A 13,153-nucleotide genomic window follows, 5' to 3' on the forward strand; every position below is an offset into this window, starting at 1 on the left:
GGTTCCACATGAAAGTAATCTGGTTAAAGCTGAAAAGGAAAAGTATCAAAATACTAGGACCTTTCTCAAGAGATTACCGCCATGTGGAATGTTAAGTCAACTATCACTGTTCCGATAGTCGTTTCAGTCAATGGTCTTATAGCAAAAAGCTTTGACCAGTACCATATGACGCTTTCGCTTAACTGGTGGATCAAGGTTCGGATAGAGAAGGCGAGTGATTCTTGAAAATTTGAAACGGCGCGTATTGTGAGGAGGTTGCTCATTCTGGATCCCTGACCACCGGTTGCATGGGCACACAAATGTTGAGGGCTGCTTTTTTTAAATTTATGTATTTTATTAACAGTGTTCAAAATTAAAAAAAAACAAATGACAAATAAATAAATGTGAGAAAAAAAATCCTAGGTAAAGTAAATCAAACAACAATTAAATACCAAAAAGAAAAGTGCTTCAGAATAAAATACGCAGTTCCATTAAAGTTTTATTGCACATCTAAAATTACAAAGCGTAAACGTTGACCGAGTCCACGACCAGCTCCGGCGAGGTCCAGGTCCGGTACCAGGAGTCCTGGTGCTGGTAGAAGCGGTACACCGCCTTGCTGGCTCCATTCGTCCACGGCTTGTCGGGATTGTCAGCGAAGTCGTTGATGCCGCCCGCACGAACTCCGAGAGATATGTAGAACTGTGCAAACAAAATATATAATTTTTAGAATTTTTAATCACACTAATATTATAAAGGCGAAAGTTTGTGTGTAAGTGTGTAAGTATGTTTGTTCCTCTTTTACGCTGCGGCTACTGAAGCGATTTGGTTGAAATTTGGAATGAAAATAGATTTTCTCTCTCTGGATAGGATACTTTTCATCCCGAAAAATCCATGGTTCGCGGGAACGATGGATTTTTCGGATAACGTCGCGGACGTCCGCTAGTTAAGAATAAAATTAATTTTAAAATTAAAAAAATATTCAATGCTATGTCTGAAAAATTGATACATGCGTCATGTGACCCATGAGCTGGCGCTAATTCGGCCCAAAAGTTAAGCCTTGCCATCCAGATAGCACCAGCGTATTGTGTACCTTGCCACTGGGTGAACAATTAGATGGTGTGTATTTCTTATAATTATTGTATATATATATATATATATGACACCGCGCGGTTTTACCCGCGTGATTCCCGTTCCCATAGGTAGACGGGGATAATATCGAGGAAAACATAAAGAAATTACACTGTACACTTAGACGGTTGAGGGTCTGGATCCTTAAAATATACTACCTCACAAAGCTACCAGGGTCCAAATTCCATAATTGGCTACCGCACTTACTTATGGCAGGAGCATGAGCTGAGTCTCCGGTTCACTGGCATTTAGTGTATGATTTTTGATTGACAAACTTTCAGCTGTTTTAAAATGACAAAAGTCTGGTATACTCACTCTCTTAGAACAGGGACACACGGTGCGTTGCGGCGGCGGTGCGGTGTCGCTGCGTCGTCTTACATAGAAATATCTGTGGCATGTCACACGATGTGCTCCGACGCCGTGCCGGACTTGCAACCACCGAGACGAGGCGGTAAGGGGTGAATGCGTTGCGACGTCGGAGCGGCACCGCTCAGTTGTTTATGCGTCACAACATTACATTATCAACAGACTGCGAACGCTGCTACGGCGCCGCTGTGACATAACAACCCAATTTTTGACGTCACCCAGACGTGGGCTTTTTAACTCACGATCTCGGGGGCGCCCGGATGATACACTCAGGCCAAAACAACCTTCCCGAACAGCTCTCAGCCGAGGTCCGAGTCTCAAAGGAGACGCCCTTAGAGTCGTTCAGTCCATCTACTCTGCTTCTACCTTTGAGTCCCATCAGGCGATGCTTCTACGCTCGCCTAAAACCTGAGGTCCCTTATGGAGCCTACGGCACTTACACAGTCAGGAAAAAAAGGAAATAACAACGTTGCGTCGCCGCACCGCTCGTGTGTCCGCGCTCTTAATCCATTGAAACTCACCATTTGGTCCAACGGCGCCATGATGGACCCCTTAAGCCACATGGAAGCGTGCGGCACCGCTTGCTGTTTGGCGGTGTAGTAGAACCCTTCCCCGGGGTTCACGTCGCCATAGTGCACCCCATCTACGAGCAGCTGGATGCCGTCTGTAAGGTTTGTTTTGTGATTATTAATACGGGAACATATGAATGTACAGAAAGGAATGAAATATCTTTATTACTACATTAGATATGCCATGATTATTTCTAGTAAATATTTGGCATAATCTAGAATAATGTTTTATAGCTCAGCATATTGCATTACACCAGCTTCGCATCTTAGATTGCATCAGCACTTACCATCTGGTGAGATTGTAGTCAAGGGCCAACTTGTAAAGAATAAAAAAAAAGTGGAAACCCTGGCCCCTCCCGTGAAATAATTAATTGATAATGATTAATTAAATTGTCTATATATGATTCAAAAACAACTGTGTTTTCTCAAATTTTTGCACACGATACTATATAAAAACACAATCGAACTGAAATCTTCTTAAAATGTTGGTCAAAGAAAAATAATTATGACTAGTAGACGCCGTACGGTTTCACCCGTGTCGTTCCGGTACCCGTAGGAATACAGGGATAAAATATAGCCTATAACCTTCCTCTATAAATGGGCTATCTAACACTAGTACCAGTAGGACCATTAGGTCCTGAGATAAGCGCGTTCAAACAAACAAACTCTTCAGCTTTATAATATTAGTATAGAAGTATAGATAACCACGTTTGATTTTTTTTTTAAATACACAATAGACTTACTTGGTCTCCAAATCAAGCTGTAGTTATGGAAATCCTTGCTCCAGTTGTCGATGCCGTGATGCTCTTTGAGCAGGAAGCTGCGGTAAGGCTCGGCGTCCGTGAGCACGGGCCCGCCGTACAGCCGTTTAGCGAATGGTGGGTTTCCGCGCGCGAACGCCACACGGATGAGGCCGGATTCGTAGCGCTGTTTGCCGTACACGTTGTCGCGTGGCTCGAGGTTGATTTCTAGAATTTAAAGGTTTTATATATTACATCATTATAGTCTAAATAGCCGCCGATACGATAGCCTAGTGGATATGACCTCTGCCTCCGATTCCGGAGGGTGTGGGCAGGTGTAGGTTCGAATCCTATCCGGGGTATGAAACTTTTAGTTGTGTGCATTTTACGATTTTTTTTTTTTATAAAATTGTTTATTTGTCATACAAAAAGGTATTACAATTTTCCGAAGTTCAGGAACTGGCTGTCCTAGCTAGATTTTATGGATCAGCAACCAGCCCTCTCCCTCGGAAAATTAAATATCACGTGTCTCAAACGGGGAAGGAAAAACATCGTGAGGAAACCTGCATACCAGAGAATTTTCTTGATTCTGCGTGTGTGAAGTCTGCCAATCCCCATTCGGCCAGCGTGGTGGACTAAGACCTAACCCCTCTCATAAGAGGAGACTCAGCAGCCTTGACGCAGGCTATGCATAATTTGGGGTTAGATAGATGTGTATTGTCCCAAATATTTTACAATATTTGCAAGAGTTACTTTTTTTTTTTTATTCTTTACAAGTTAGCCCTTGACTACAATCTCACCTGATGTTAAGTGATGATGCAGTCTAAGATGGAAGCGGGCTAACTTGTTAGGAGAAGGATAAAAATCCACACCCCTTTCGGTTTCTACACGGCATCGTACCGGAACGCTAAATCGCTTGGCGGTACGTCTTTGCCGGTAGGGTGGTAACTAGCCACGGCCAAAGCCTCCCACCAGCCAGACCTGGACAAATTAAGAAAATCTCAATCTGCCCAGCCGGGGATCGAACCCAGGACCTCCGTTTTGTAAATCCACCGCGCATACCACTGCGCCACGGAGGCCGTGAAAAACGGTACTGCAGCATTTGCTGAGATAATATCTGTGGCATCCCTGGGAAAAGGCATCTCCCAGCTAAAACTCAAGGTTCCAGCTTACCTGGCATCAACCAGTTCCCAGCAGGCAGCTTTGCCTTCACATCAATCCTTCCGTACTTGAAACTGAAGCGGTTGCGAGTGGTCACCTTGCCGCTGGTAACTGGTGGAAGGATGTTGGCGCCCGAAGCCACCTGGTGGCATTCCTGGGTGCCCACCTGGCCTGTGCACCTGGAATGGACCACACGGAACATACAGTACTAACAGTGGAATTTATAGAGACACTGAGTGTCAAAATCTCAAACAAAAAAATTCGTCACTAAGTGGCTGAATAATCCCCTGGGGGTACCCCTACAATGTCTATGAATTCCACTGTACCATGACTTCTTACTTCACGTGCGATTTCGGGGACTAATTATGTGAAGCTCGCTGTTAATGTAGCTTTCAATTGGTGAAAAAATTTTTGAAAACAGTCGAGTAGTTACGGAGCCTTTTCGTAACAAACTAACAAACATTTGTCGGATCAGCTAGTAAAATCATAAAATACAAACCCATCAATATTATTTCGACCCTTTCAATCCAAGCATCTAGCCTAGTTCAATAGCCTAATGTCTTAACAAACCAGTTAATATTATTGAAACCTGTTTCGTCACACTAATGACCATAAAGTTTTATTGCAGCCATTTTGTAAATTTCGTTTTTAGGGTTCCGTGGCTCAAAAGGTATGCTTCGCCTGTAGGTACGTCTTATATTTCGACACTCTTAAATGAATTCAATTCATAATTTGTCTTTAACCTAGAACTATGGTAAGTATTTTTTTTAATTTTTAGGACATTGTGGCTGTTAAGTTGTATAACTATTAATTATTAAGCAAAGGTAAAAAGTTGGGAGGAGGGTAGTTTACCAAAAGTTGTTAACCAGATGTACTTTTTACTGCAGCTTAAATAATAGTTATAAAACTAAACAGCCACAGTGTCCTACAAATTTAGTAGTATACATTATCTAGTTCCGACGATCAGAATTTTTTAATACCTGGTAACCCAGTTAGCTACCAGAATCAAGAATTTTCGTAAATAAAAAAGTTGAGCGTCTCATCAAGATGATGCTAATCACAGAAAATTAGCTTGATAGTAATCAATAATGTAAAAATGTTCCACATATCCTGGGCTAATACGAGTAGATTTGTAATTAAATCCCAAAAAGACAGAGTTTGTATGAAAGGAAGGGCGGTCCTGAGTTGAGTTTGAAAAGGGTTCATCGGCACAAGCTTACATAAATTATTGAATGAATGAATGAATGAAATATACTTTATTGTACACCAAAAATAATAATTACAGGCAAGAAATTAACTTAAAAACTAATGTACAATTGGCGGCCTTATCGCTAATGAGCTATTGATTATTCTCTGGTATACAGGTTTCTTCACGATGTTTTTCCTTCACCGTTTGAGACACGTGATATTTAATTTTTAAAAATGCACACAACTGAAAAGTTGGAGGTGCATGCTCCGGACCGGATACGAACCCACACCCTCCGGAATCGGAGGCAAAAGTCATATCCATATGGGCTGTCACGGCTCTTATCGCTAATGAGCTATTGATTATTATTTTTATGATTACTTTTCGATTTATGATTTTTTTGGAACCGTCGGTGGTGAGTACCACTCACACTTGTCCGGTTACTTTTTTATAATATCATCATATTTATTCAAATTGTCCAGCAATTATAACAACCAATTTATTGCAACTTTAAAACTTGTTCCATAAATTAATAGTTTTAAATTAAAATCTCCTAACAAAACCAGTTTTATTTTTTGTTGTTTTATATTTTCGTTTGGGTAATTTTGATAAATATTACTGCAAAAAAATATGAAATTGATTAAAAGATGTTTTATGTTGTGTACTAGCGGTTACCCTCGACTTCGGTTGCGTGAAAATCAATCTTATAGGTAAAAGCCTTCACCTCTGCAATCACTCTATTTGTTACTAAATTTTTAACCTGACGTTTCGACTATCCATCAACATTAATGGATGGACTATGATAAAGATGATGATCTATTTATAGAAAATGCATGCAAAGCAAGCCCAATTAGATATGCAATTGAAATTGATTAACTTTGACTTTGAAAACTTATTTAAAAATCGTTGCGTAGTTTAGAAGAATAAGCATACAAACAACAACCCACGCGCTACAGACGTTCAGTATTAACTGAACAGTCGAATCGTACGTGTGAATATGGACCGTCAGTTTTAATTGTACAGTGTCTCTAATGATTTTGATTGAAATTTCGATAAAACGGTTTTAACACGTTAAAACTGCACATCTGTAGCACGCGATAAACCGTCAGTTTTAAATAACACTAAACTTACTTCTATCTTACATTCAAAGTTACGTCTAAGACCTTATCCAGAAAGGGCAAATTCGCCGCGATTCTCTCGCGCGTATCACGCGCGACGGTAGGGTCCAAAAGGCGCGTATTACGCGCGGGCATTTGGGGAGGAATTCAGTATGAAACATGGAGTTGAACGGGCACTCGTTCTAGAGTTCGCGCGTTAACTGGTCGCAACCAGGCGTCCCTAGTATCGCGACTCGTGCGCAATACGCGCGAATCACGCGCGAGTCGAAAGTCTGGCATAGTGGAAATAAAGATGCTCTTGACTAGGTACGATGTATTGATGTCTAGTACTTCGACAACGCGCGTATGAATTCGCGCGATACGATTCGCGACGAATTCGCCCCTTCTGGACAAGGTCTAACGCCTAGGCCGCACTACAGCTAAACCGCCGCGATTTTGTGGATAAAGGAACCTAATAGAAGCCGCAATGTTAAATTACAAGCAAGTGAAACCGTGCATGACGCAGTAGTAAATAACAAAAGGTACTTACGAACTGGTCAAGTCCCATTCACCGTCAATATACGCGTCACCAAACCGTGACTCTGTCAACGTTGGCTTGATCTTCAGCTCACCGTTCTCCACTGTGACCGCATCTTTTACGTACGCGTTGAAAGGGTAATCCTGTAATAGAAACAAAATAATGAAAAGTTTACATTAACATCTTAACACATTTTGCCCGGTCGTGGCCAGTTGGTCGCTATTGGTCGTATTTACAACCGTACTATGTGGCACTCATCGTTGGTCTATTGAACGATTAATCGCTTGGCGATACCTCTTTGCAGGTAGAGTGCCAGAACCTCAATCTGTCCAGCCGGGGATCGAACCCAGGACCACCATCTTGTAAATCCGCTGCGCATACCATTGGACCACGGAGGGCGTCACGTTATAGTAATTAGGCCTAGTTATAAAAAATCTATTCATGATCATACTGCTCACACTTTGTTTATGAGTACAGTCGGACAAAATAAGAACGTAACGAATCATGATCTTCCATTCAAGCCATAGACTTCAATTTCACCTCGATGTTTGAGCAGAAAGTCATGAATAAACATTTTGTTTCCGGTTTCTAGGACTTATTTATGTATGTATTAGTCACTATAAGTACTTACTGTTCTACTGTTTGGATGTGTGGTGTGACAAGAATGGATAAAATAAGAAGAGGAAGTCTGAAATTGACGCTAATGATGGCAAAGTTTCGGTAGTAAAAGTTCAGCTTAGTATGGACATATTGTTATGAGTTTGAGATGATGAGTTCTATTATTTGTTAGGCGGCGTGAACACCGTCACATTGCTAGTCGCGTCAATGATTTTGTGCGATGTTGTATTGTAATTATTGATCATAAATTGTGTAGTGTAGGCATGGAGCACATGTCGGGTAGGAAAGGTGAGTGTTATTGTATTCTGAATGGATCCTTTAAACCTTACACCCAAGGTCACAAGTCCTGGGTCCTGCTCGAGGTGTTTCCTCTACCACAAAATGAGGGTACGATCTGTGGCGCTGCTATCCGTCAAGTTGTAATATAATGCGAAGGGAAGAAAGTTATATTACCAGAAGAATGTTTAAATTGGAAGGACATAAGAGAAGAGGAAGGCCAAAGAAGAGGTAGTTGGAGTGAAAGAGGATATTCATATAAAAGGAGTAGATGATAAGTATAGGAATAATAGAAGCGAATGGAGTAGATTTGGAGATGATGAATATGAAATTCAAACCAATTCCATATTAACTGAAACCATTTCTAAACATACATAAACGATCAATAGCATACATACCGGTCCTCTAGGGAGCATAACTTCAGCATCCCATTGGTTCAACTTGTCCAAATTTGGTTTATTAAAGTCCTCTGTAAAGATGAGGGCACCTTGGCATACAGATCGGAGTCCTTGGACTTCGGTTATTGACTTCTGGCAGACTGGTGGAGGGTTGTATGGTGGTGGGTTAGGTCCTGGAGCTGATGTTACCTCAGGTTCTGGTAAGTTATTTGGATCGACTGGTGTTCCATCTTCATTGACAAACTCTGAAAAATGATATAAAAAAATATGGATATAATTTGTCAAAAATAAGCCAGATTATTTCTGTGAATTTTGTAGCCAGTTGCAATATTTCTAACAGAATTGTGTAATATCGCAGCCATCGATGGACAAGTTAGTCAAATCTAATTTGCAAAAGACAGAATATGTTATCTTCTTTCATACTCTTCATCAGCAAATTATTGTGTGTAGACTTTATTTCGATGTATAAATATTAACAAGATCATAATCATCCTAATGGCCCACTAAAGTTTCATTATATTCATTTCTAATATTTCATTCATTCATCATAGAATGAAGTTATAAAAAGAGGAGTTTAAACTCCTCTTTTTTAATCTAGCATGTTTAAATCAGCATCACAGGCTAAACTGGAATCAAAAAGCCTTTGGAGTTAGGTTGCTTCGTATTTAGCAAAATTTCGTGTCTCTACAGGTTTACCTATCATTTTCCGCCCCCTTTTGCTACGCTATGAACATCATTCTACCAATCCTTACCAGTAACAGTCCATTCTCCATTATCTTGCCTATAGCCCAGGCCATTCTTGATGACATAAGTCCAGAAGTATATTTTGTCCCCGAGTTTCAATTCAGCGTTTCTGTCTCTGAAGGTCCATACACCATTCTTGGCCTTAGTAATGTCTCTTGCCCAATGCCCAGCCTCCAAGCCTTCCATCTCCTGATTAAGGTTGCCGTGGAAGGCGAAAAGTGAGAATCCATCATCTGTGGAATGACCATATAATTCATTGAGTACGTATTTTTACAATATCTATTCAAGTAAGAATACTGTCATATTTAACATAACCAATAGTCTTCTTTCCTTCTCTCAACTAGGAGAGTTTGGCATTATCCAACAGCCAATTTGCTAGTCCTAGACCGATTTGATGGCATTGTCCGGCGCCTTAAATATCTACTAGCTAAACCCTCCGTGGTTTCAGCTACGACAACCTGCTATATAAATCTATCAATCATTAAAACATATTATGTATATGGTGACAGAATGTCTGGCTCATTATTCGAACAAAGGATCAGCCTGACTAATATGCAACGCGGAAATGCAGCCATTATTCTTGCCATCATTCCACGTGGGCAAGATTTATATAGTTATTAGGAAATGTTTGCTGTAGTTTGTAATTTTAAACTTAAATAATAATCAAAGTTACTTTTCCTTTTAATAAATCTATGTATCAAAGGATTACGTACATTATACTCGCATCTTCAATGTTATAATTTTAGTACACAAAATATCCAAGACGCTTTTTCCTTATATTGGAGCCTTTTAATAATTCTTTAAGCCTTTAATAAAATATAATGAAAAAGAAGTAATCAGGTTTAGTGGGTCTTGATTTTAGGTATAATTTATTTAATAATTTGGTACAAAAATATTCTCATTATGTTCGAAAAAGATAAAAGTTTTGTTATTTAAGTTGGAATATTGGGCGTGGGTGATACAAAGAATTGATGAGAATATGTTTTTCTTTACCAATATACAATTATTTTTATTATCTTGATTTCATGGTGCCTCATTTGCCCAATGTTTATCGTGGAAGTTCTGTGTTGGAATCCTGAGACAGGCAATTAATTAACTTAGTCTTTTATCTTTTTTAAGTAACTTAGTTTTTAGTCGAATCCTCGTAACTTTAATTTTAAGTTTTTGACAATAATTATCACCATTAAATCATGACGTAACCGGCAAAGACGTACCGCCAAGCGATTTAGCGTTCCGGTACGATGACGTGTAGAAACCGAAAGGGCTGTGGATTTTCATCCTACTCCTAACAAGTTAGCCCGCTTCCATCTTAGACTGCATCATCAGGTGAAATTGTAGTCAAGGGTTAATGATAAAAAAACCTCATTTTTATTTTTGATAATATGTTGAACTGGTGATAAAGAAGAGACCCGTATGTATAATAATAACACGGGGCGGTGCAAAAAACCTATCAATCATCACGCGAACCATTGAGCCGAGCAAGATGAAGTATTTATAATATTTTTTATATTAATAACCCGTTTTATTTTAGGGTTCGTTTGGAAATAATTAAGCGGTTTAAAAAGAATCACAATTAGGGTTCATTTACACGAGCGGCAACTCTACCGACGAGCGCAGCCAACTGCAGTCGGCGACGTCTCGGCAGCAGCTGACTGCAGTTGGCGACGCCGTCGCCTGCCTCCGAGACGTCGCTTGACAACACTTATGCTCAATGTTCCCGGCCTTATGATTTACGTGAATACGTAAAAGTGGCATCCCTCCCATCAAAAGCGTCACCGTCTTCTCAATGGACCGAATAGTTTGTGTAACTATAGATTGAATATGTAGGGATGGACAGCAATTTGAGAGATAATAAGTAATTTGATAGCAGAAAGGACAATTCGTTTTGGATGTAGATGATAATAATTATGTTATTTAAAAAAATTGTGTTCGTCTCGGGACGCTCGGCAGAAGTGATAACTTATACCTGCTGCCGTAATCGTGAGAGAAAGAGAAGCCAGAGTGCGGCGTAACGTAATGCGTTACGCCGCACTCTTGTCACACACTCATTATAAAATTACTTTGCCCTGGCGTGTATTGAAAATGACATTTTGGTTAGGCGCCTATAAACACTGTAATCTTGGATTTTTAAATGATAGATTCTGATTTTACTTTTAGATTAACCTACGCACACACATTTTAATTTTGATGCCTAAAATTAAATTTAAAATAAAATCTTATATAAAAGGCATCAAAATCATAAAGTTTATTTTTCAAGTACAGAACCCTCGGTGCGTTAGGCTCTCGCGCTTGGACTTTTTTTTATTAGTAATAAAGTATAATTTATTGAAATTATGATAGTTCAATGTACTTCGTTTGAATGTCGTCAACCTGTGTTAAGCGAATAGTAGCGAATTTGTCTTTCAACAAACTAATTGTAAAAAAAATCTTTTGTAGGTTTGGGTGTACTCTTCTATAATAAGATCCCCAAGTCTGTGATGGACCTGCCAATGCATAGCTTTAAGCAATGTGTTAAAAAACATTTACTTAGTCGGTTACTACAACATTGATGAGTTCCTTAGTGTACTATTTGGCCTAACCCCTCTCATTCTGAGAGGAGACTCGAGCTCAGCAGTGAGTGAGTGAGATTATCAACCCATATTTACATATGGGTTGATAATAATGACATCTACTATGCTGATTGTGCGACTGTTTGAATGTCATCGAGGCAACAAAACCGTCGGCTCAGCCCCCATTTGCACGAGCGTTAAAAAAGCGCTCGTGCGAATGTGGGCTAAAGGCACGCTTTAGATTTAGTGTTAGTGCACTATTGCAGCACATTACTTATATTTTTATAAATGTTGTATTCACTATATTAATAATAAACTAGTATTTTAATTATCATTAATAATATTAATTGGTTGTTATATATAATTATGTAAGTCGTTAGTATTTCCCCAAGCAATATATTAATATCAATAAAACTAATGTGCATTAGATAATACAAATCCTTTCCTATTTTCCTTGTTCTTGCGTTAACTTGAGACGATGTAATGGATCGAGAGGGCTAGCCTGACATTCTTTATTTTAGGAAGTCTGACAGTTTGCTAGCCTTTTGTATTCTTTACAAGTTAGTCCTTGACTGCAATTATAGACCAACTATTTAATTAATAAGATAATCTTTATTACCTTCTTATACTGATGATAGTTAGGTACATACAATTACGTTATTTGAAGTATACCTAATTTTTGCTATAATATTTTTATGTGACGCATTTTTTTATATTTTTTTAACTAGATAATGTATTTTTTCTTTAAAAAAATTACCCATGAAGCTCTTTCCAAGTTTTGGATACGTTTTCCATTAGTTTTTACTTTTGATCATGTTCATATTTATTTATTCCAATGACAACTTTTATTATTTAATTTAATACTAATATGAATGTTTTGAGGATAGTAAAAGAAAAACCTGTTTGGTGACCCCTGCAATATCGAACGCGTAGAAATCAGTAAGGTTTTTGAATTAATTATTCGTATACCTTCATTAAAACTCAATGTAACACAGCCAAAAACAGATTCCACGGAACCAAAGAAGTACTCGTAATAAATACATTTATTTGTAATGAAATAATTATAAAAAATATTTTATAAGCAAGCATTATATAGTTAATTAAAGAACATCGATCAAAACAAAACACGTTACATTTTCCCAACAAAGACAATATATGAAGTAGTTTGACCTTGAAGTGCGTAATAAAAATACTTGAAATAACATAAAAATTTTACCTTTTACGGTAACTCGTAGTCCTTTGGGGTAGATGGCTTCAAGCTTGGCCGGGGGCACCGTGTATGCACCAGCCTTTATAAGGCATAGACTGCATATTGTAGAGAGAATTAAAAATGTTTTCTCCATTACGCCGTCCGTCTCCGGCGAGGTCTCGGTGAAGACTGACGTTGTGTATCAATTGCAGACTTGAAGTTAGAGGTCTGGGCCGTGTTATGATAGCTCTCTGCTGGCGCATCTGGGAAAATGAAGTGTTATGTAAGTTTTAGAGCTGACGTTCTACACGCGTCGAGTGGCTGTCTGTACCTGTGTCTTCTTTGGCACACTAACAGGGTGCTCTGGAGTATTTCCTATATCTTCAAGGTGTGTAGGTGTGTGTGCAATAAGTTTGGCTAGGTCATAATATAAGAATGCGATATAAGGGACGCAATACAAAAAATATTTACAAAAGAAATATTTTTTACTTCGAAAATATTCCTATAATCAGAACACATGTTCCCTAGACATTTTTAATTAATTTTCCTTAAAGAATTATAACCCAAGAGTTATGGGAAATACGAGCACCCTGTATAATGCAATAGTTTGAGGGA

The 13,153-nt window shown here is 38.9% G+C and overlaps 1 protein-coding gene across 1 annotated transcript; it reads right to left on the minus strand.

Annotated features, from left to right (window-relative positions):
* Nucleotides 1–465: 465 nt before the first annotated feature.
* On the minus strand, nucleotides 466–12,738 carry LOC112057180 (beta-1,3-glucan-binding protein-like). Its single transcript, XM_052885847.1, has 8 exons — nucleotides 12,566–12,738; nucleotides 8,809–9,033; nucleotides 8,057–8,301; nucleotides 6,777–6,907; nucleotides 3,956–4,122; nucleotides 2,786–3,010; nucleotides 1,995–2,137; nucleotides 466–678 (listed from the first exon to the last, which is right to left on the minus strand). Exons 1-8 carry the CDS (start codon nucleotides 12,690–12,692, stop codon nucleotides 496–498), a joined length of 1,446 nt encoding a protein of 481 aa, XP_052741807.1. The 5' UTR covers nucleotides 12,693–12,738; the 3' UTR covers nucleotides 466–495.
* Between the last annotated feature and the right edge of the window lie 415 nt (nucleotides 12,739–13,153).

This window comes from Bicyclus anynana, chromosome 15 (genome assembly GCF_947172395.1).
Source record: "Bicyclus anynana chromosome 15, ilBicAnyn1.1, whole genome shotgun sequence".
In the NCBI taxonomy this organism is placed as follows: domain Eukaryota; kingdom Metazoa; phylum Arthropoda; class Insecta; order Lepidoptera; family Nymphalidae; genus Bicyclus; species Bicyclus anynana.

Excerpts from the sequence above, each read along its gene's own strand:
- LOC112057180 (XM_052885847.1), bottom strand. The coding sequence starts at position 12,692 with ATGGAGAAAACATTTTTAATTCTCTCTACAATATGCAGTCTATGCCTT. Across the intron at positions 3,011-3,955 it reads TGGGAACTGGTTGATGCCAG|AAATCAACCTCGAGCCACGC; the intron begins GTAAGCTGGAAC and ends TTTAAATTCTAG. Across the intron at positions 2,138-2,785 it reads CAGCTTGATTTGGAGACCAA|ACGGCATCCAGCTGCTCGTA; the intron begins GTAAGTCTATTG and ends CAAACCTTACAG.